Source organism: Haliaeetus leucocephalus, unplaced genomic scaffold (assembly GCF_000737465.1).
Source record: "Haliaeetus leucocephalus isolate CR32 unplaced genomic scaffold, Haliaeetus_leucocephalus-4.0 Scaffold206, whole genome shotgun sequence".
Classification (NCBI taxonomy): domain Eukaryota; kingdom Metazoa; phylum Chordata; class Aves; order Accipitriformes; family Accipitridae; genus Haliaeetus; species Haliaeetus leucocephalus.
The window spans coordinates 10,462,959-10,485,449 of record NW_010972642.1 but is presented as its reverse complement, the minus strand read 5'-3'; the positions used below and the strand labels follow the sequence as shown (position 1 = coordinate 10,485,449).

General features: G+C 43.2%; 1 protein-coding gene across 1 annotated transcript; it reads right to left on the bottom strand.

Moving 5' to 3' along the window:
• Positions 1-812: 812 nt before the first annotated feature.
• Positions 813-22,491, bottom strand: SLC37A3 (solute carrier family 37, member 3). The gene is made up of 15 exons (XM_010566267.1): positions 22,441-22,491; positions 18,945-19,120; positions 17,861-17,975; positions 15,280-15,372; positions 14,695-14,778; positions 13,309-13,454; positions 12,553-12,649; positions 11,352-11,436; positions 10,108-10,289; positions 8,367-8,508; positions 7,069-7,170; positions 5,083-5,130; positions 3,983-4,134; positions 2,187-2,252; positions 813-1,339 (listed from the first exon to the last, which is right to left on the bottom strand). Exons 2-15 carry the CDS (start codon positions 19,043-19,045, stop codon positions 1,247-1,249), a joined length of 1,506 nt encoding a protein of 501 aa, XP_010564569.1. The 5' UTR covers positions 19,046-19,120; positions 22,441-22,491; the 3' UTR covers positions 813-1,246.

Below are 22,491 nucleotides of genomic sequence, written 5' to 3'. Positions count from 1 at the left end.
AAATGTTAGCGGTGTCAGTCGGTCACCCTGCTTACCGCAGTACTGCAAAACATTCAAATACCACCATACTAAGTGCAGTCACATGTTTTTAGTGCTGACTTGCATCTACCTTTCTCTTCAAGATAGAACTCAAGCTTTAAAACCCTGGAGCTTGAGGTTCCCTCCGCAGCCATAGGCAGAGGAGCATGGAGGAAGACAGCAGCGCTTGCTCATTGATGCTATTTCACAAGCACACTTCAGTCCCTCTCTGGAAGCCCATGTCCAAGAGCAGCCAGGTCCCTTAAATGCCTTTAATTCCATTCTGGTTCTTCTTTGCTGGAGACAAGCAATTGCCCAATGAGTATGAAATCAGTGACAACAGCTTCCTTCAGAGGGTCACCTGACAGTCCTATTTTGGTCAGTATTGATCAGAGTTCAAATAACAAAGCAGTAGTGAAAGTATTTGTGTCCCATTACTGATCCCCAAAGCCATTCAAGGATCCTTCAGACAGAAAGGATCTATTAAGGCTTATTCTCAGAGATCACAGTAAAGTATTGCACACTATTTGTCTGCTTAAACAGTTAAAAACTGAAATCTCATTTCCCAGAGATTAGTAATATTATTATTATTATTATCATTAAAAAATGCTAAAAACAAATATGGAGGTAACTTCTCCATGTGAATCTACTGGAATATGTGACAGTTAATAGCTAGGGATAGCAGAGGTCCGTCTGTGCAGAGATTTAGCAACAGCATTGTTTAAATAACTGGACAGCGCAAATTCCAAATAATTATTTTTGCCCTTTCTAAAAGCTAAAGTGATCGTAAATTTAGACTACCCATGAAATGCACTGTATGATTTCACCGGCACAACAGAGCATCAAAATTCATTGCAAGACAGCCTCTCCACTGTCAGTTTTAAACAGTTGACCTTTGGTCACGACATCCAGAAATAAATAAGAACAGGTATAGCAGTGAGACCACCCAATATAAGACCCTAGTGTGACTGCTGACATGGAAGAGTCTGGTAGGCTGTGACAACCCACCAGTCCTGTGGATTGTCTAGCTTAGGTCAGCAGCTCCGTGATGCAGGTGGTCTCAGGACGGGTATTTGGTACTTCACTATTGAGTTTGCCAAAGGCAGATCAATCAAGCTATTTTGAATTAGTCCAAACCTGGAGGATGTAAGAAACAATTCTCCCAGAGTTTTGATTGGTGTCCCAGCTGTCAGGTCCATACAGCAGTCCCTCCAGAGGCAAGCAGAAGTCACTCAGCCAGCATTCGCAGGCGTCGCTCATGCAGAAGCAATTTGATCTCCCTCACTATTAATGGTGAAATGAACAGGATTGTTGAACTCGTCTGTGAAAAGAAGCACATCCAGGACAATTAGCACTGAGCAACCATAGCTGCAGCCATCCTAAGCTCCAAAGTGCACTCAAGGCCTCCCCAGAAAGATACAGGCTAAGAGAAGCAATGATAAAGTGGCACAGCAGATGGAAGGACTGAGCTTGCAGGAAAGCTCATACACCTTCAGCTGTCATGATCTTCTCTTCATAAAGATGAACTCTTCACCTCCTCAATGGCCTTCCTCCTGGCCACCTCTGCTGCTTACCAAAGTGGCCTTTTCCCTTGTCAGCACAGATGCAAAGACAATTCCTGGTACTTGCAGCAGGGAAGAAGAGGTGAATTGTACAGCATTCGCCACTGTAGCAATGCTGAGAAGACCAGGGCCCGAATGGTCTTCTCCACCAGCAGTATACCAGGGCAAGGCATTTTCATTTTAGTTTCGAGGTCCTTATCACTCCTTCCGCTAATCTTCAAGGGCTAACAAAAAAGCCGCTTAACTTAAATATTAGGAACTATGTATCATGGACATGAAGGAGGAAAAAGTCCTGCCATGGAAGTCAGTCAGGTGGTGTGAGCTTTAGGAAATGCATACAGGTATTTTAAGGCAAGTATTTTTGTGCCTCTGCCACAATCTCAGTTCCTGTTGGCCAACATGACTTTGAAGGATCCAAAATTAACCCAATTGATTTAGACGCCCTGAGGCAAAGGCATACCATAGACCATTTTAAGAATGGCATCAGAGTTTGCAGCTGCTGCAGAAACAGATTGCATGTCTAAGTCACAATTTTCAGGTTCTCACAAAAACTTTCTATTGCAAATTGAACTTTGACAAAGAATTTTTAAAAAGGAGATTTCTTACCATTAGAATAAAGAAATAGAAAACCCACATCCATCCCAGATTCTCCTGGATCAAAGACACTAGATACTAAAAAGAAAGAGGGAAAAAATTATTCACACTGGGAAGATAAGCATGACTTTCAGGCACTACTCTTTCATTTTCTAGAATTTGTGGGCTGTTAACACTCCATACAGAGCTTCATACAAAACCTTCCAGCTGATCTTTTCCTGTCAGAAGAGATGACTCAGGACAGCAGCCTTTCTGTGTAAAGCCCACAGTCTCAGCAAAGCGGAGATACCATCCTGAAGGTTTACAGTAACTCATAGCAGCATAAAGACAGAACTGAACTACAGTTTCAAAGGGTGACAAATTGACTCTGCTGAACACAAGGTTTTTGCACAGAATACTGGGACATAAGTGGATGTAAGTACTCTCAGAAGAACTAAAAGCTCTAGAATGGCTTATAAATTACACAGGACGCATTTTCAAGAGCTGTGCAACCACTAACTACTTAACCCTTCATCGTAGGCAAGACACTTGAGACTACAGTCTGTTCTGAACTGCATCCTAGTTCAAAAGACTACACAGGCTACAAAAGAAAATGTATTGCCTATTAGCAGATTTATATTCAGATGCTGTACAAGGGCCTCCCTTCTTCACTACTCGGTATATCTGAATATTCTGATTTGAATTTCTAACATGTTCATTGTGCATTTGCTGTTATTCACACACCCTCAGAATGACATCATGGTTGTCCCTGTTGAAATAAATGGAATGTTAGAATTGGAGGCAGGTGGAATTTTTCAGAACTAAAGACCCAGTTTCTATGATGACGTAAGTTTGAATGGTATGTGTGGGGGAAGACGGAAACACTGGAGACAATGCAAGAAGAACATTGAGTGTAACAGTAGACTTGAAGATGTCCACAAAGCACTCATAATTTTCCATGTTTAATGGAGCTAAGCGGCATCTTTTCTACCAAATAGAGACTGAACGATTTTATTTATCAGGCTATCAATGCCAAGTACAAACCCAAATCCCTTTCCAGAAAAGAAACTTCTAGGCCTTGCCTGCATCTTTGGTATCAGGATGCCTGGAACAGAACTAGCTCCAATCTTTCTACTAAATCCTCCCCTCCCTAAAGCACCACTGTGTTCTTCCACATAGCTGACGCTTGTATTTGAGAAAAAAGAATGTCCCCAGTGGGCACACTGTCAGCTTCCTTTTCTGCAACAGTCTAGTCTTCAGACCTCTGGCAGCATACTGTAAGGACTATGGAAGCAAGTGGTGCTGGATTTACAAGGTGTAAAAGACATCCATAGATAAAAAGGGGAACCACAAATAAGAGCAAATTTTAAATTACTTTATAAACACTATAACATTCATAACAGGTATTCTAATTTTACTCGGCTATACAGGTAAACTTTTCTGTAAGCAAAGGTTTTGCTATTACCTTTGAACAAAAAAAATCCCAAACAAACTTCAAAATATTTTCTTTTCACTCTTTGTGAAGCTGACCTTTACTTGCTTTTTGGAGTTCAAGATATGAAAGTCTCTAAAATTCATTTGAGCTATGAAAGTGCCATAACATTAGCACTATGAATACTTAGTTTAATTCTTAATCAAATTGCTTCCACACGATGCTTAAAAACACACGTTCCCTTGATTGTTTCTTAAATAAATAAATAAATTTTTTTAAAAAACTGAAACCCAGCCCTCTCTCCATGCAACTTTGGATTGAGGAATGAGCTAACATCTCTAAGCACAACAGACTTTGCCTCCTTCCCCAGACCTCTATTTTCCTTTGGTAGCCTCACCTGACCCACTGCTGCACCAACACTGCCAGTTCCATCCACAATTCCCGTGACTGTTGCCAGAGCCTCGCTGCTGCCTTTCACCAGATCCTGGCGCCCCAGGTCAGCAGAAATTGCAGAACTGATCATGTTAGAAGGGCCTCCGATGAAAAATCCTATAAGTGCCAAGAAAACAGCCTTGGTGCAAAACAAGCATGAGGATAGACTCTCAAAAGAACATCTTCAAAACACAGATTTTTCTACCATGCAAAGCTCAGGAAAAGGATTAAGTCTAAGGACAATGATCACAGACTGTTGGAGGTAGAAGTGTACCCTCACAGCTGAAGCATACAGTCATGGCATACCTGGAGTACACACACAGAAATTGCCAACAAGCACATTTTCGTCCAACAGCAAAAACGAGGCAATTAGCTGTGGCACACTCTGCAAGAAGAGTCAGGACACACCAAACTTCATAGAGAAAGCTACTTTTGAACAGCATGCATATACAAACCCTCAACACGAAGCAGATTTAGAAACATTTCTACTGTGGAGTAGTATACCCCCATGCTACCGCCTCAGTCTCCAGGGATTGGTGAAAGAGATGGAAGGGAGGAAAAAAATGTGACAGGACAGAGTTCTGTAGTAGGAGTGTTTGAAAAGAAAGGCTCTATTCATGCAGGCTAATCTTAATTCCATAACACAGCACAGTATGTCTGGTAGCACACAAAGCTTGTGACCTCTCACAGCACATAGGGCAGTTGGGGTTCTGATAAACACCCTCGAATCTGAGCTGCAGCTCATGACTTGGCCATATATATACCTCCTCATTTACCAGATCGCTGCTAGGTGTTTTGGCATAAATCTGTCCTCGTCATACTGAGCCAAGGCAGACTCCTGTAGTTCCAAGCCATTATTCTATATCTCCCTCTGTAAGGCAGTTTTCCTACAGCTGTATTCCAACAGTAACAGAACTTGGGCCCCAGCTTTTACTCTTTCTGCAAAACCAGCACAGATGGCAGCACACACAAATGCATTACCACCACCTGAGGCTGGTGTTACTGATTTTTCTGCAAGGTGTATATATATGTCTACTAGCATAACAGTGGCATTTGATAAGATACCTGTAATTGCCATGATCACAGCATTGATAGGTTTACTGTTTGGAGAACCTGCAAGAGAAAGACCAGTTAAGTGTAAATAAATGAACTTGAGAAAGGATCAGAAAGAAGCACGCAAACATCCAGTTTGAACTGCCTGTTCAATTAGCTACATAGTGACAACAGTAACTTCTGTTTGACTACAGACATCTACAGAGATTAATCTTACTGCAAAGGCATTTAGAGACTAAAGACCCAGAAGTTTCCTGACGGCAATTTACAGTAGAAAAGTCACCTTTACCATTAAAATTTTGTGCCCTATTTTGATATCAGATTTGCCTGGCTCTGGGTTCCAGCCCTTGTTATGCCTCTTTTGATGACACAGTGCTTGCATTTACCCTCCTTTAGAGTCCATTTGAATAGTAAGAGAATCCTCCCTCTGTCTCTCTGGGGAAGTTAACTCAACTCAATCTCTCCCACCATAAAGTATTCAACACTTGAATCACCCTTCCACTCATTCTGAATTTTCCAAAATCTTTTTTAAAATACAGAGGTTAGATCCAGAGGTAGTAAGCCAGCAACTGCCTAAACAATGCTGCACCACAAAGTAAAAAATGCAAAACTCCATATCCTCAGTCCACCTTACAATGCCACGCTTGGGTATCTACAGGTTCTGCTTGCCCTTCCAGTAACAGCATCATACTGTGTACATGCAGCTGGTTTTCCACTACAGTTTTTCAGTACTTTTCAGACACTGTTTTCCCTGATACCTCACTTCCAGGCAACACCTGAATTCCTTACTCACTGCTTCAACTTGGGGCTTACACATGGTCAAGTTACCATGTGTAAGGCAAGTTGCAGCCCTCTTCACATACTCTCAGGCCATTACTACTCTTATGTGCAACACACAACGAACATGAAAAGGTTCCCTGGTTTGGCTGATGGAATTTAATTATCACACTGCAGTAACTTTGTATTGCCTGTCTGAGCCTTCTATATCTGGCTGGACACAGCTAAGCACAAGACATTTGGACCTCTGGCTGCTCTGCTGTCTAGAACAAACTTCAAACTTCATCAGCAATAATTTCATATTTGCTTCCAATGCACCTCTGAATGTGTGAGTTCACACAAGAGCCTACAAAACTCCACCGAACTCCAACAAACCCAATCCTTGCTATTTAATGATTACACCTTATTGACTTATTTTAAGACCATCCGAGTAAGCCAGCGTGCTTCTGAAAGGCACACTTTACTGTTCGTGTCCAGTTCAGGCAGCAATTTCTGTCCACAGATCTCAAAGTGCTCTATAATAGCCAGTCTGTATCACCACCCCATTTTGGAGGAAGACACAGAGAAGTGAAATGACATCCCAGTGAGTTAAAGCACTCTGGTACCACAGGACACCATGTCTGAAGACAGAAAACCATTACCCTTAGAAGAGCTTCACAGACGTTTCATAGAAATGAGATCTGCCTGTCTCCTTCTACTGAGTTTTCCTGACAGACTCCTTTCAATAACCAGTCACCGAGAACTGCATTTATTATAAAACAGGCAGAAACTCTTCAATTTCACCACTTAGAGAAGCATAAGTGGTAAAGTCTAAGAGCTTCTGCCTCTTTGTAGTGTATATATACTCCAGCACAGATCTGTCCCCACATTCTCTTTCCTCTTGCTAGGGAGTGATGCACCTGAGATTTCCTGCTCTGCCAGTTGTGGTGTTGATACAATGACAATGCCAAAAATCTCACTGACACTGGAGAAGGATCAGTACTGTAACTCACCAGTACAAGGAAATCCAACCACTCAGCTAATTCTTTTCCACCTCATTAACCAGAGAACAGATTTCTTTCTGTGCAGTGCCACACTTCAGGCAAAATAGACCAAAAGGCACAATCCTGATCCAGAAGCAGTTTCAAGACCAGAAAACATAATTAGAAAAGGCTGTGCTCTGGTTCTCTCTAATAAGTGCCGAATGGACCTCTTACCACTGTGCAGCAAAAGCATACTCACGGCTGTATCCAAAAAGAGAGCCTACAGCAAAGAGCAGGCTAGTTGCTAGCACTGGGGCTCTCTTCTGTAGCACATCAGAAATCAAGCCCTGGATAGTCCCACCTGCAAAACAATAAATCATTGTCAGGCTCAGGGTGCTAACACCTTGAACAAAACTCGTTTCACTGAGTGCAGTGGCCTCTTGCCTTCTCATCAATACACATTCTCTCTAAAATCCTGAAAACTAAGTGTCCTGCCCTTACTGCCTCAGACACAGAGACAAGAATAAACTTAAGTGGCTCAGAGCAGGAAAAATTACTCATACTACTTTCCCAGGAATTTATTACTTTTTTTTTCTGGCACACCACTAGCCAATGCTCCAGCTTTCCCTTTCCTTCCCCTGTAGGACCATCACAGCTCTAGGATCACCACAACTCTGGACGTAAACAAGCTCAACATTGTGGCTGGCTTCTTTAAGTGCAGGAAAAGGCAGTTCTTTTCCACAGGGAAAGCATTAGCACACAAGGTCCTCACACTCCCTGCTGTCTCACCTACTTAGGGTAGGTGCAACTAATTGCAACAAATGTCAATAGCTGATAAAAATCACCTTATGTATCATTGCTACCTCTGTAAGAACTGGTCTGCTGGTAAAAACTAGAATGTTGAGAAGGCCTAACATAGAAAAGGCCAGAGAGGCAAAAAAACTGACCCTGAACAGACCAAAACAAGGATGTCTATTCTAGGAAAGCTAACTGGACAAGGTAATAAAGCAAGAAACGGAGCACAGGAGAGTGGAAGTCTAAACACATGTACAATATGTTCTTTATTCTGGAGGAACAGGGTCAGATTTTGCAGCCAGCAGAAACAAGTGCAATTACACTTTATTTCTGAACATAACACAGTTGTGCTGCTCTGCTAAGATCTGTGCTGAGTCTGTTCTTAAAAATACAGGGCAGAAGGGACAGTACAGTACCCAGTAAGTCCAGATCTAAACTCTCCCTCAAGGATACCTGTCAAAAAGGAAGCAGCAAGGAGCAGGGACACCATTTTGTACACGGCACTTTTCAAGAAGTCCTAGCGAGTAAAGAAAATGCCCACTGAGGGTAATGTCCAAGAATACAACAGTGCCCTTTAAATTCTATGTAAACTCTTTAGGGGGTTCACATACTCCGTGTTTTAGAATAAAACTAGAGTTTTCATATATTCAGTAAACAACTAGATCCCACCAAACATGACTGCTCTCAGCTGCAATCATTGTCTTTCATTTTCAAACACTAGCAGGACAACTGCAGGAAGATCTCATTCACTTGCTCACTCACCTATTATTCCTCCCACGTCATACCAGATCGAGAGCTGGTCAGCTTCTGCTTCTTTCCATCCAAAGTTGTTGCTGAGGTAGAACGGCAGCCAGAAGAAGAACGAGTAATTCACCAGTTTCAAGCAGGCATAGGCCAAAGAGTACTGGGACACAAAGAGAGGACCAACAAGCAGTTAGCACTTGAGAAATGCAAACAGCATTTCTGCTTCTTCCCACAAAGCTCTGTATCCAGCTAAAGCTTTCAGAGGGAAGTGCTTCTGCATTTCACGTAAGAAGGCAGCATTATGAAAGCTTAATGCTGAACATCAAAGGGAACCCAGGAATACAGAGGGCTCAGGGGAAAGCTGTCTGTACTAAAACTCTTCCACCATATCACTCAGCAGGAGAAGAGAGGAACTACAGAAAAAATATGTCAAATAAAGTCTTTGTAGAATCTTGACAAGGCTTTGGAGGTTCTCTCAGTATTTGGTCTCTCACTGATCTGACATAGTGTCCTGGTTTGGCTGGGCACTGATCTGACATCAGATAAAACTCAGACTCAGAGGTGTTCATGTTGCTGGGTTAATGCACAGAATGTCCTCAGAAGAAACAGCAACATCAGTTGTATAGTACCTCCTTACGTTCTGGCCAACAAAAAAAAAGTCACACATCAACTGAGGAAGCCCCCACCACTAGGAAATTTTGCCTAAAGGCTCTTTGGACATCAGCCCATTCTTAGGACCACCAAAACCGAGCTATAGTTTATATGGCATTTAGCCATATTAGGAAAGAACTCAAGATGGGTATGCTTTCTTTTGCCATCCCTCAACCAGGGTCTTTAAAAATAGAACTGTGGCTGTCCAGCACCCTTAACACTGACAACCCACCCAACCTTTCCAGATTTTGTGTTGCCTTAATCACTACAACCAACCACTTTACTCATTAACGGTACCTGACAATACTGTCCATTCAGTAATTTTGTTTCATGATCAAATCCAGAGAGTTCACACTGTATTACTGAACCAGCCACCCTGCCCCCTTTCTTGTACTAGTTCTAGTATTCAGGGGGCACACAGCCCACTGACACAGAAAGTTAACATTGTTTTTTAATGGCAGGTTAATTTTTCAGCTGAACAAAATCCATGAATTGGGCAATACTGCTGATGCAGAAATATAGGTTCTCACACAAGGCACAGGATGAGGATATGTGGAAACTGCATCACCAGGCCTTGTTTCCAGTTGTTTATAAAAACCCTGCCTACTTCACTGCATTACAACATGCTGATTCAGGCTTTTGAGGCCAGCTTTCTGCTTTAAGGCAATTAAAAAAACCCAAACCCCAATATCAGTGCCACAGAGTTCTGTGTGATGCTCAGCTAGCAGTGAGAATCCTATTCCTCAGGGCAATGTAGCTACCTTACCAAGAAAGCATCCTACAGCCACCTTTGCTCCTGGCCTCCTAAATTCAGCAGCAAAAAGGGCAGAATCTCTGCCCTTAGTTGGCTCATTACATGCACTAAATGAAGGAGGAGTCCAATGGGAAGAGCAACATGCAACCACATACCCAGACAGTATTATAATCCATGAGCACAAGGATGACAGTCCCAGCCCCAAGGTTTTAACAGCATAAGAAGTCAGATGTCAACAACTACAACACACAGTCAACATATTAACAATGATGTCAACAAATGCTGACAACACAAAAAGTCAGCTTTATGTTTAACAACATAAGTCAGATCTCACTCAAGAATCTGTGTCCTCACCAGTACTACACCTGGAAGGCAACAAGCCTGGAAAAAGCCAATGGCCTTTGGCTGGTTGTCAGTGTCAGTTGCTTGAATAGAGTAATTCCGGTCATCATCATCTACATCATCATTGCCCATTAAAGGTCTGTTGGCATCTTCCTCCACACTGTCGTCTTCATCTGCTCCAAGCTCAGGGAGGCCTAAGTTTTAAAATGGATATGCAACAAGAAAAACTGACCAGAGCCCGTTCACCCTCTCCCCACTCTAAAGCTACGCTTGCCTCTTTTAAGCAATTCTCCCTTCTAGCAATTCCCTTGCTTTCCCATACCTCCATCCTCCTTTGGCTTAGAAACTCTTCTAGATGGTGTTCTGCAGTGTCACCAGTTTCTACCCTTTGTCTTCTGGCAGTCTTGAAAGTACTCTGTCTGATCCTGGCATCAGCTTTGTCTGTTCTGAGTGTCTGGCCATTAGTTGGAAGGCACAACAAATTAGTGCCTTTTCGCACTTATTTAGTGGTTGAGATCCTTGGACCTGGCTCCTAGGTACCGCTTCCCTTGAGCATGGAGGCTGAGCGTACCAGCAACTACTCAGCTGCTGCCTGTTAACACCTCCACTGGAACAGAAACCTTAGGAACTGCACTGTACTTTCTGGGCTGCTGCGTGCTCTTATGAGCACTCTTTATGGTAGCTTTAGTGCTACCAACTTTATAGCCTTTGCAGGCACCTGGGAAACCTCCTCCGTGGCCCTGTCAAAGCCCAGAAGTTTGTTTTCCTGTTACACTTTGGCTTGCCTACCATCTTCTCAGAGAAGGACCATATCCAACCTGAGACCTATTTAACTGGCTGTGGGACATCTGCAGATGAAAAGTATTTTCCCTTCCCACTGCACAGTTAAGGCTTGCCATAGTTTTCTCCTACAACAGCCAGTTATCAGTTTGCCTACTCCTTCTTTAAAAAATATGGATTTTCCAGGTGAATAAAAACTGATAATTAGGCACATCTTACTGGAGATGTTAGAGCCAGGTTGTTTTATTTCGCTTTTTAAAATATCCAGACCCTATACACGTTATGCACGATGGCATTTAGTGTGATTTTGGCAAGTAAAGCATTTGCTCCATGAAATGCACTAAAGTGCAACACCATTTTATAAGATCCCTGAGGATAAGTGCTGTCAGAACGAGCAGTACTTTTAGTACTACATGGAAAGCTGCAGATCTGCTTTCCATGAAGGGACTGAAATGCTACAGCTCTCTTCTACTTACCCACTTCCTTTGGTGATGTCAGGAGCCCAAAGAAGACAATGACTCCTCCAGCAAACTGTACTGAGGCAGTCACCAAGAAAGCATACTGAAGATAAATGAATACAATTTTTTTTTAAAAAACACTTCCAATTACAGAGGCTTCCCTGACTAATGAGGGTTTCTTTACATTCCAACCTTGTCAGAGAGTAAACACAGCTACAACAACCCAGACTACATTCATAAAACTTGGAAACAAGTGATCTCTGCGTCTCCTGAACAGACTCGGTTCTATCAAGGCTGAAAGACCACACTGAAACATCTCTTTTAGTGTACTGAGGTGACAGCAGTGAGGAAGGACCTCACCCAACACAACTACAGATCCAGCTATATTGGAAGGGACTGCTCAAAGAAGGGTCAAACACCAAGTTCAGACCGGGTTGCTCAGGGCTTTGTTCAATCAGGTCTCGAAATCCTCCAAAGACAGATCATCCAGGCTCTGGCCCCTTGTTCCAGTGCTTAACTAACTTCATAGTGAAACAGTTTTCCAAACATCCAGTTGGAACTGTCCCTGCTTCACTTTATACTCACTGCTTTTTAGCTCTTTCACCATGCAACCCAGGAAAGGGTCTCACTCTGATTTTTCAGCAATCTTCTCACAGGCTTTGGAAGGTTACTATTTGGTACCCTAAGCCTCTTCATCTCCAGAGTGACAAGCTCAGCTCTGTTAGCCTGTCCTCACAGGTCACGCACTGCAAGATGTGCTGGTTCACTTACATTCCCTGTATTCAATTGCCAGCCTGCCGCATTACAGCAATGTAGCACACGCCTGGCCTCCTCCCAGTTATAGAAGCTATGCTTCCATGCCTGTCAGAACCTCACCACTATTCAGCAGCAGTGATTTCAGTTAAGTGAGAACCTGTGATGGATGACTCTGAAGAGCACTTTAAGCCACACAAATCAGAAGAGGGTATGCTATGACACTAGGGCTCTTCAATAACACCAGTCCCATTTACAGAGAAGTCTCGGGCTCATTTCTCCCAACTTGGAAGGGTCAGTAAAGGAATACTCTTTCTATTCTGTCTACTGCTTGCTACCACAGAATTCAGAAAGATGAAACTGGACACTCTGAGCCTGTTATCTCTCAGAGACAGGATAAGAAACTAGTCTCTCACAACCCAATCAGACATGCAGTCCTAGCTAGAAGCCAGACAGCAATACCTACCTCATAGCCATACTTGAGAACACAGGAGGCAAGGAACGCCCCAAGGATATTTCCCACAGATGCACAGGCACTCCAGAGTCCAAACACAAAACCTCTCCTGCAGAAGGGGAAGAAAATTTGAAAAAGGCAGTGCGGGGAGAGGTGACATTAGGAGCAAGACAAAGATATAACATTCGAGTGAACTTTAACTTATGAATAAAGTTACAGCATTCTCCCAGTCCACTTCAAAGAGACTCAAAGGTCACTTAAAACAAAACACAGAATAACTTGCGGGTACCAAATAGATAAGCGAGGAACCTCTATCCTGAAACACCTGTGTTACAGCAGAGGTGAGCTGGCAACAACAGGGTTACAAGCTATGGCTAGAGCTCATCTGCAATACCCAAAGTGACAGAGTTGAACCTATAATGAGTCAGTTTCCATTAGGTCTCTTCAGTGGTAAGTAGACAGAAACAGGTTTTCCAGTGGCATGAAAATTCGAATTCAGCCACTCTGCGCTACGGGACTGTTGAAGTTTAAACCTGTGCCTTTAACACACAACTGTGCTCACACCAAGCTGTTCTGTGGCTCCAGAGGGAAGGGTAAAAAAAAAAACCCACCAAAAAACCAACATATAATAGTAACAAGTAGGGCATATTTCATCTCACATAACTTTAACTTTAATTCTGACCTAACAGTTGGCCTTTTTGGTTTGAGACCTTCAGCTCAAGCTGCTACTCAGCAGATCAGATAAGTGAGTCACTGAAGAAAACTTACCCAGCTTTTCCGAACCAATTGCCCATGACAGCAACCACGCAGGGCCAACCAGTGGACTGCAGCAAGCCATTCACAACCCAGAGACAGCAGTAGAACCACTTGTTGTAGAAATGCAACCATTCTGTGAGTGTGCCAAAGAAGAATACCTAAAGAGGAGGGAAATAAATAATAAAAAAAAAACAACAACAAAAAAAACAACAAAGCAGTGAAGAAACCCTGAGGCTACTGCTGAAAGCCAGGCAGGAGTGGGATCCTAAAGAAGAAACAACATTTCAGGGAGCAGGTCCCCCGAAGGGGCCAGGCCAGACGCAAGCCTGGCATTGTTTAAGGACCAGCTCAGAGCTAACAGCACCCTCTGCTGAGACACCACAGCACTGACTCCAGAGCCCAAACAACTCGAGAGACAAATGTGCTGTCATGGCACTTCCCCTCCAAAAGACTTTTGTCTTTGTAAACAGCACAGTTATAACAGCAGAGGAGAAGAAAGAGACAAATACTTGCAGTAACAACACTAAAAATACAGTAGCCTCTTGATCTGCTGTTGTACTGACATCTGAATTCACAAGGGTCTATGCAAACACAAAACCCTCAGCAGTCATTTATCTGAGCAAAATTTAACAGCCATACAACAGCCAGGTCTCAAATTACTAATAGCCCCAATCCAAACTAGCCAAAATAAACACACTTTGTGGCACACTGTCCTTGATGCATGTTTGTGGTCATGTGTTTGCAGAACACAATAGGCCATAGTGGGGTTTGTAGCCGCTGGGTAAATCAAAAGCACTCCACACATTTTACCACTACTTTAATAACCAGAAAACCACAATGAGATAAAACCGATTCACACTTACCTGCAGTGGCTTGAACCTGAAGAACCCTTTTGTTTTAAGTGGACATTCTTTTTTGACACATGCCCTCCCAGCAATTATAAAATAAGTAAATGAATGCTTAGTATTGTTAGCATGTCCTTTACAGAAGAAAGCAAAGACTGCATTTGGAAGCAAAAGCCTTGATGACAACAAATGTGGGCTAGGAGAACAGTTATAATACAAAACAGTCCCAAGAAGTCCAAATACACCAATCTTGTACAAAAGCTGTTCGTAAGTCTCTAGACAGTGCCTCAAACTTAGGAATTTCCTTCTGACACAGTATCCATAAATAGATATTTCAGGAAGAGGTGAGTCATCTAGCATAGCTCTATGCTTTAGACAATGCAATAAGTGCATCCAGGACAAACTTTTACATGCAGACTTTGAGACTACTGAGGTACAGCTACAGCTCATGGGCAGATTCACACAGAAACAGAGCCTCTTCCACCCTAAAGTAAAATCCTATCAAGAAACCCTAAGAGAGATCTCTAAATCACACCTATATGTTCTGACTTACCACCAGAGCAGAGGAACACATGCCAAAAGACAAAACCCAGCGTAAATTCAGGCGATCGCCAACTATGCCACTGACAAAGAGACCCTAAGAACAAAACACAGCATTAAATAAAGCCACAAGATTTGCATCTGTTATCTACAAGAATTAAAACAATGTAGAAGGGTCGAGCTGATCCAAACATTGTTATTATACCAACCTACACTTTGATTCTAACCGCTACTTCTGCCACTAAAGAAACCCTGCTCATAGTTGTTCATTACATTTCTTATTTTTAAAAAATTCAGCTGAGAACCCCTGGAGAGATAGAACTAGCCCTCCCACTGACTGGCGACAGTGGTGTGAGAAATTCTGAAGTGATAGTATTTCTCTTGCATTTGTTAACAAGCATCTTCACATGGGTGACAGGCATGGACAGAACTAATAGAAATTTAAAGAAAAAAAATCTGCTCCTGAACTGAGCTTTTTAACTGCATTAGTGCTAGGCAAGTCCAAAAAGAAGATCCTGTTCATCCCCTCCAAATGTGGGTGTGATCATCTCAATAAGATTCAACCAAAGCTTAGCAGCTTTGGGTTACTTTTACTCACCATAGCATAGGAAAACAAAAAGATAGTGTCCAATGTCCCCAAGAAGAGAGTTGCTTCTTCTGCATTTGGAAATAAATGGCTGCTGTTCCAGAGCTACAGAGAGAAAATTTTAACAGGTAAACAGGGAAAGGCACAGCTCATTCTACTCTTTCGTGACGGAAACCCCACCTCCAAAGCAGAACAGCATCTGACCCCATCAAGCTCCCATTCCTTGAACACTTTAATTATCAAATCAAGAACAATTCTGGCATTATCTACTGCAGAAAATGTCCACTGCCACTTTATTTCACTTCTAAAGGGGAAGCTAGCAAACAAGAAGAAAGAAATGCTCATTCCACCTGGATCAAGACAAATGACTAGCAAAACAAACCCTACTTCTAACAAGCATGCAACTCTTAGACAGCTGCTTACACAGAAACACTGATGAGCATCTTAATGAATAATACAATAAAGGCATATTCTGTTTTATGTGCAGCGTCTCTTCTGTACTTATCTTGCTGTCTTCACTAAATGAATAATTCCCTTAAAGTATTTGTGGCAGCAACCATAGTAAGAAATGACAGACCACAAACAGAAAAGAAAGAATACAGAAGGAACAAGAAGAAATAGACTGGCTGGAAACTATTTACAATGAACTCCAGTCACTAATGTTGTTATTTTTTGTGCTTACCCTGAGTCTCATTTTACTTTCAATATGATCAAAAAAGGGAAAAAGACTCAATTGTCCCCAAACTAAGATTAATGACATCAGCTGAAAATAGCAAGCTTTGAGGATGACTTAAAAACGAATAAAGTTAATCAGGACAAAGTTTTCTTCCCCCCCTGCCATGCCCCCCCATTAACAAACAAATAAACCCAATCCAAACCTGACCTATGGATGCGCCTAACTCAAATATCAGTTTTAGTTTGATTCTACCTCTCCAGGAGAACATCCTGTACAGACAACACTAATTACACATCCACATAGTTTAAAAGATGTAACATTGGTAAGGCCTATTGAAACAGCTTCTGCTTAAGTCTCCTGTGGCCAAGAAAATTAATAAATCCCTTGAAAAACACTTTTTGCCACTTGAGGCCACCAATACCTACTTACACCAGTAGCTTTCAACTTTCAACCAGAGATCCCTGGAGGTCCACAAGCTATTAAGAGTCTTAGAAAGATAAGAGAATCAAATCTTTTGTCATTAGGCTTAAATTCATTAAACAACCTCCGCAGAACCCACAAATCTTTAAAGACTGAAAAGTATAGATCTAAGTTGTCCTTCTAATAAAATCATACTTGGTCCTACTCACAAAACAATTGCTGAAAATTTTGTTATACTTTAAAAAAATATTTTAAGTATAAAAATAAAGAACAACTGTAGTTAAAAAGATATACCAAAGTTCAAAACTGATAGCACGTGACTTCTCTGTTCATGTCCTTAATCTGTTCTATCAGTTTCTCAAAGCACACTTTACTGTTAACTGACACAATCTCAATTGATACCAAAAGGACCATTTTGACCATTTTTCTTGATTAGACACATATACCTCAATATCCAGCAAACACTAAATCATCTAGGTAGAAAAAAAAAAAAATATATCAAAACAGCTTCCAAAATATACTAGTTGTTTGAATGTCAGTTAAGGAACTAAATATAAACACCCTGTAGTTCATTTTAGCGTCCCTGAGATGCTCGCTCCTTTTTGCCACACTATGAAATCCTGAACACATTACAGGCCCAATTCACTCTTTTCACTTATCACAAAAAGTCAGCATTTATCAACCCTCAGTCAAATGTTCAAATAACCAATAATTTCTAATGCAGACAACACACAATCAACTGACTTGGAACTCCCTGCTCTGATAGATCTCATGGCCTGCAACCAAGATGTTAATGTAACTTTCTTGCACTTCTTAAAAGCATTGGGACAAGCCACTGCTAAAAACAAGCATGTTCCTAAAAGGACTATGAGTAGGAGTCAGGAGGTAGTTCTCGCATTCCCATTTGTGAGATGCAAGCAGTATACAACTTCTTTTTCTGCAAGCAAACACTGCCAAAACTCCCACTGTTTTCACAGAAGCTAGGATTTTACGGAGAAGGGGTACTGGATGTTCAGGATTTTTGGAAATCAGACCTTTCAGATGCAAGATAAAATGTCATTCTTCAGTATCAATTTAGGATAAGCAGCTAGCACTTTCAGATAGCTTCCTTCTTTCCTACTTTGGCTATCCTTTTAGTAGGGTGGCAGCAGCAGCACCGCCACAGAGAAAGCCACAGCCAGGGTTCTACAGAGATCGCTGTATGCCCGTTAACTACTCTCATTTATTGCCTCCAACACTCAGAGGTAGGGTCACTCTTTCCCCCTCCTTCCCCACCCCCATGCTGCTGGCTACTACAGACACTCTCCTGGGGTTCCCATTTCTATTGGAACACTAACTTCTTGAGAAGTTTCTCTCTGAGGACCGCTAGGAAAGATTTCACCATCACCTGATGATCCAGAAAACTACAATCCAGACACCTGAAGTTCCCACTCACATTCTGAGAATACTGGAAGTTACCCATCTTTCTTTGCACTTGCCTATCCCTTGTGTCCTTACCTCATATGGCCGGAGCTCAGGGGCCGTGCTGTTTAGGCAGGAGGGAGTCCATTGGCTGGAAATGCTGACTTTGACATTACTGAACGTTTTTCTGGAAGCATGGAGCAGGGAATAACTGCCAGAAAACACACAAGCACAGGTTGGCCAAATCTTCCCTGGAGGTCAAGTGGGAAAGGGTGGGACTCAAAATACAGATACATGCTGTCTAAGCAGGCAGCATAGCAGAGGACTGGTAGTTTTGGAGATAGTAGTCAGCAGCAGGAACCCCCAAATTATGGGTAGACATGCTGATTTTAGTGGGGAGTTGTGAAATAGCGTCTTGACTATAAAGGACCTCCTCTTTTATTTTCAAAGGAGGAGGTGACTGTGCAACAACAATTAGGTACCTCAGAAAAGAAAAAAACAATGAAGAGAAAAGAGAAGACACACTCATCTGGCTAACCACCATTACAAGTGTTCTTCCAGAGACAGATTAGGTATCAGTGGCAGTATTGCTGTGAAGATCAAAGGATATCAGTGAGGCAAAGTTTGTAAGGAGAGGCAGTGTGGTATTCCAGCTGTTGTCAGCTGGTGTAACAGACAAGTTTTCAACAAACCAATCTAGTAGACCTTCAGATCTGAAGCAGTGACCTCTCTGTTCTAGAGGCCTGTCCACCCTCTGCAAACAGCACATTCAGGAGAGAAGAGGACCCCGGAAGCAACGACAGCATGTTCCATCAGGCAGAACAGGCATTAGAGTTCTGAGCATCAGGATTTGCTTCCTTCCTCATTTCAGCTAGTTCCTCCCCACACCCACCCACATTCACCCTTCTGCAACAGACTGCTGCTGGCTTGGCACAGTCTGCCTCACCTTTGGTGCAAACCCTGTTTGTGGCTGGATTCCCCAGGGGCATAGCACACTTAGCTCCACTACTGCATGACTCCCAGACCGGTTGGTACTACTAGCATTTAAGTTTGTTTTCAAGGCTCACAGCCAAAGGTTTAGACAATTTTCCTGCCTTCATTCTCCTTCTTTGGACATGCCCTCACCTCCCCACATTCAGCGAGATGAACCCTTCTCTATACAGAGATACACTCGACCTACCTGAAGAAGGTCAGCAGGAACACAACAATATGATGGTGGGTGCAATGGGACACAAGGCCTCTGCTTGCAGGCTGCCTCCGTAAGCTTCCAGGCAAAGCCATCCTCCTGGCAGCCCTACCCCTGCTCCTGCCCTTGGCCACAAAGGCTGGACGGTGCTTAGGTCATTTTTCTTCTCACTTAAACAGAAGAGAGTGGAAAGGGAGAAAAAAAAGAAAACATACTTGAATTAAAACACATGTATAAAATACAGTTGTGTTCCTCAAACAGCTGGAATTCAGCAGGAACTACCCTATGCCATTCCTTCCCAATTTGTTTCACATCGCTGCTCATCTCATCACCTGTACATTCCTTGACACCTTCTATGCCCAGAAACGTCTTTTTACTCCCATTAATCCACGAAGCCCACGGCTATCCTCCAACCCACTTCTTTTTCATCCCCTTCTAGCAGGTGCCTCTTCAGTGCCCATCGCCAAAGGAGTTCCCCCAGGATCCACCAACTTCCAGTGTTCCCACCTTAAAGACCATTCTGCACCTTTTACATATATGGTGCACTACAGAGTGGTCATAAATAAACTAACTTTCCACTGCTACCCGGTTGGCTATAGACTAGTGAATAAGTCAAGAAAGCAGCATTTGGTTACTTGGTGGGGAATGGTTTTGGATCTAACTGCCTCTTTAGGATGTTGTTGAAAGAATACACCCAAGAGTGGACTTGCACAGCTGGAAAAAAGAAAGTAACTGCGAGGACAGTGCTGAAATCCAACAGCTAGACTCCCTGCTTACTCATTCTCAACCCTTCATTGCAGCTCCATCTGCCACTAATTCATTAGTACAGCATGTGGCAAGCCATACTTTCCTGTCCCTACCTATAGGTCATGGGTGACATCTGCCTAAACTTCTAGATATCAGATATTATCAGTACTGAGGAAAGGTTACGACGGACACACAGTTTCTAGTGCTGGCTCGTGCCACACTACTCCACTCCCTCAGCTGTGCTGGTGTGGCTGAAGGGACATTTCTGCAAATGGAGTCCGGGAAATGACCCCGCTGGGCAGCAAGGTGATGAATCTCTCTCCATGCCTCCGTTTTGTTTTCTCGGCAGAGATCTTTTCAGCCAGATTTCCCTGCCACAGCTCACGAAGCAGCTACACAAACACTTGTGTCCATGCAACAGAGAGAGCAGTGCAGAGAAAGATTATGCTGTACACTGATATTGCTGCTGAAGGTAGAACTTGATTCTGTTCATGCTAGCTGGCTTAAGACAGCTAGACAAAGTAGTTGGTGGGAACCGCATTTTCAGAACATTCAACCACCACACACGTTCTGAATGCTGAGGAGAGGTAAAATAATGCACCACCCCTGTTCCCCCAAAGAATCAGAGCTGAAATAAGACAGAGCATAATGCCTTTGTGTTCTTTCATATCCACAGGTGCTTTTTGTAATGATTTGTAAATCTGACAGAAGACTTCTCAGGTTCAGCTTCATAACCTCACTTGAAGAAATTAGAAGTCATTGCCCAGACTCCCTCTTATCCAAATTTCTGCTGCTGAAAACTCTGTATTTCACAGAGGCTTCCACTCTTCCTTCTAATAACTTTTAAAGGTTTCATCAAGACAACTTCCACTGAAAGAAGTCTTCCTTTCCTGTTCTCTCTCTGATGATGCATGCCTGACTGACAAACAGATGCCAGCTGCTACTGGATATATTAATCATCATGGAAACCAAGGCTACATCTAACCTCCAAAACGGAGAATGGCATGGAGATCCTCTGAGTAATAGGGACCCAGCTATTACACCTTTGAGACACTGGAGTAGTGTTTATCCTACACCACACTTGAACACCTCCATTCTCATCCAGGACAAATGCAGCAAGTCTATACAAGATCTGAGACCGTCCTGCATCTACACAGCCCAGGTGCAGCTGAGCCACGCTCCCGTTCCTCCAGCTAGAACAGCCTGCCCAGATCTGGCAGCACCTTCTAATAGGGACACACTTCTAGGCTGCTTGGGTTCATGCAAAGGGAAAAAAAACCAAACCACCTACAGCAGAAGCTGTAGAAAGGTAAGGCTAAACTTGGAAGAGGCATCTTCACAAGTAGTCTTGAAACTACATCCATCTAAAGTCCCAGCCCATTTCTCAACATCAATAAATGAAAACTCAGCACCCACACCATTATCACACGGTGCTACTTCCTTTCAGATAGCAGTAAAACTGCTCGGGGCTGTCTCCCCGCCCCCGAGAAGCTGCATGAAGAGAAAGCAACCCAATTTCCCAGCACCATGGTCCTTACAAGCCTATGAACCATGCAGTCTGTTGGTCAAACACAAGAACTTGCTCCCCCTCCCCTCCCACCAGGCAACAGCAGATAACAGAGCTCTCCTGAGGAAAGCAAAACGCTGCCAGTTGTGCAACGCTGAGGGAAAAGTTCCTTCCTCGAGTAATCAGTTCACAGCCTGAAGCACGAGATTTACTACTTGATTTGTGTCAACATATGCAAATATAGATCTTATTTGTCCAAGATACTGAGTCTTTTTAAAGTTAAGACCTGGTTTTGACCTTAAGGTCACCAATTTTTTTAATAGCATTTACTACTGAAATTATCTGTTCCTCAGAGCTTTTCAATCTCAGCTACCTTTCTAGAAGACACAGGACGACACTTTTCACTTATTTACAGCGTAGAGATGACTATGAAAGATTTCAGTTTTCCTTTTTTTCTTTCTTCACCCTGCCATTTTTATATTCAAAACTGGCATTCTCCCTAGGCTAGAAGAGTCTGCAACTAGGAGTTTACCCTTACAAATTAATCTTCTAATTATTCTGAGAATACCACATTAAATTTGTACTGGAGGGGGAGCAAAGGCTAGGAGGCAGGATAAACCGCAGAACACAAGGCTGCGAAGTGCAAGCCTGTAAGAAAAGAAGAGAACAGCTTTTAGGGTGGTAGGCTGCCTAGTCTGCTTGTTTAGCACTATTTACCTTCAGCTAACCGATATTTTGAATAAGCTTTTGTTAAGCTTTCCGCGTTCTCCCTTAACCCTTCGCTTAAGGTCAGAATAAGGCACCTTAAGGTCAAAATAAACTACCTTCATAGCACCCTGCCGTCCACCAGAGCTGGCAGGAATGGCCAGAAGTAACATTCTAAAATGCAAAACAACGGAGATGTTTAAACCAAACCCACAAAGCCAACAGGCTCTTTTATGCCCCCTTTCCAAACGGAAGGAAAGCGGTACAAACCCAAACCCACCCGGGGCCCTCCGCAGCCAGCAGAAGCGGACGCCCGTCACCCGAGAGCCCCAGCCGGCTGCCGCTCGGGAGGAAGCGGGACTCCTCCGAACGCCGCGCCGATCCCAGCGCGGTCACGCCCGCCGAGGCGGCGACATCCCGACAGGCAGGCTCTTCCCCCGGCCCCGGTAACCCAGCTCCGGCGGCAGAGACCCGGGCTGGGCCGAGCGGCCCGGCGCACAGGCCGCGCTCCCGCCGGCGGGCAGGGCTCACCTGAGGCGGGCTGAGGCGCCGGCTCCTCACGCAGCCCCGCTCCGCTCCGGG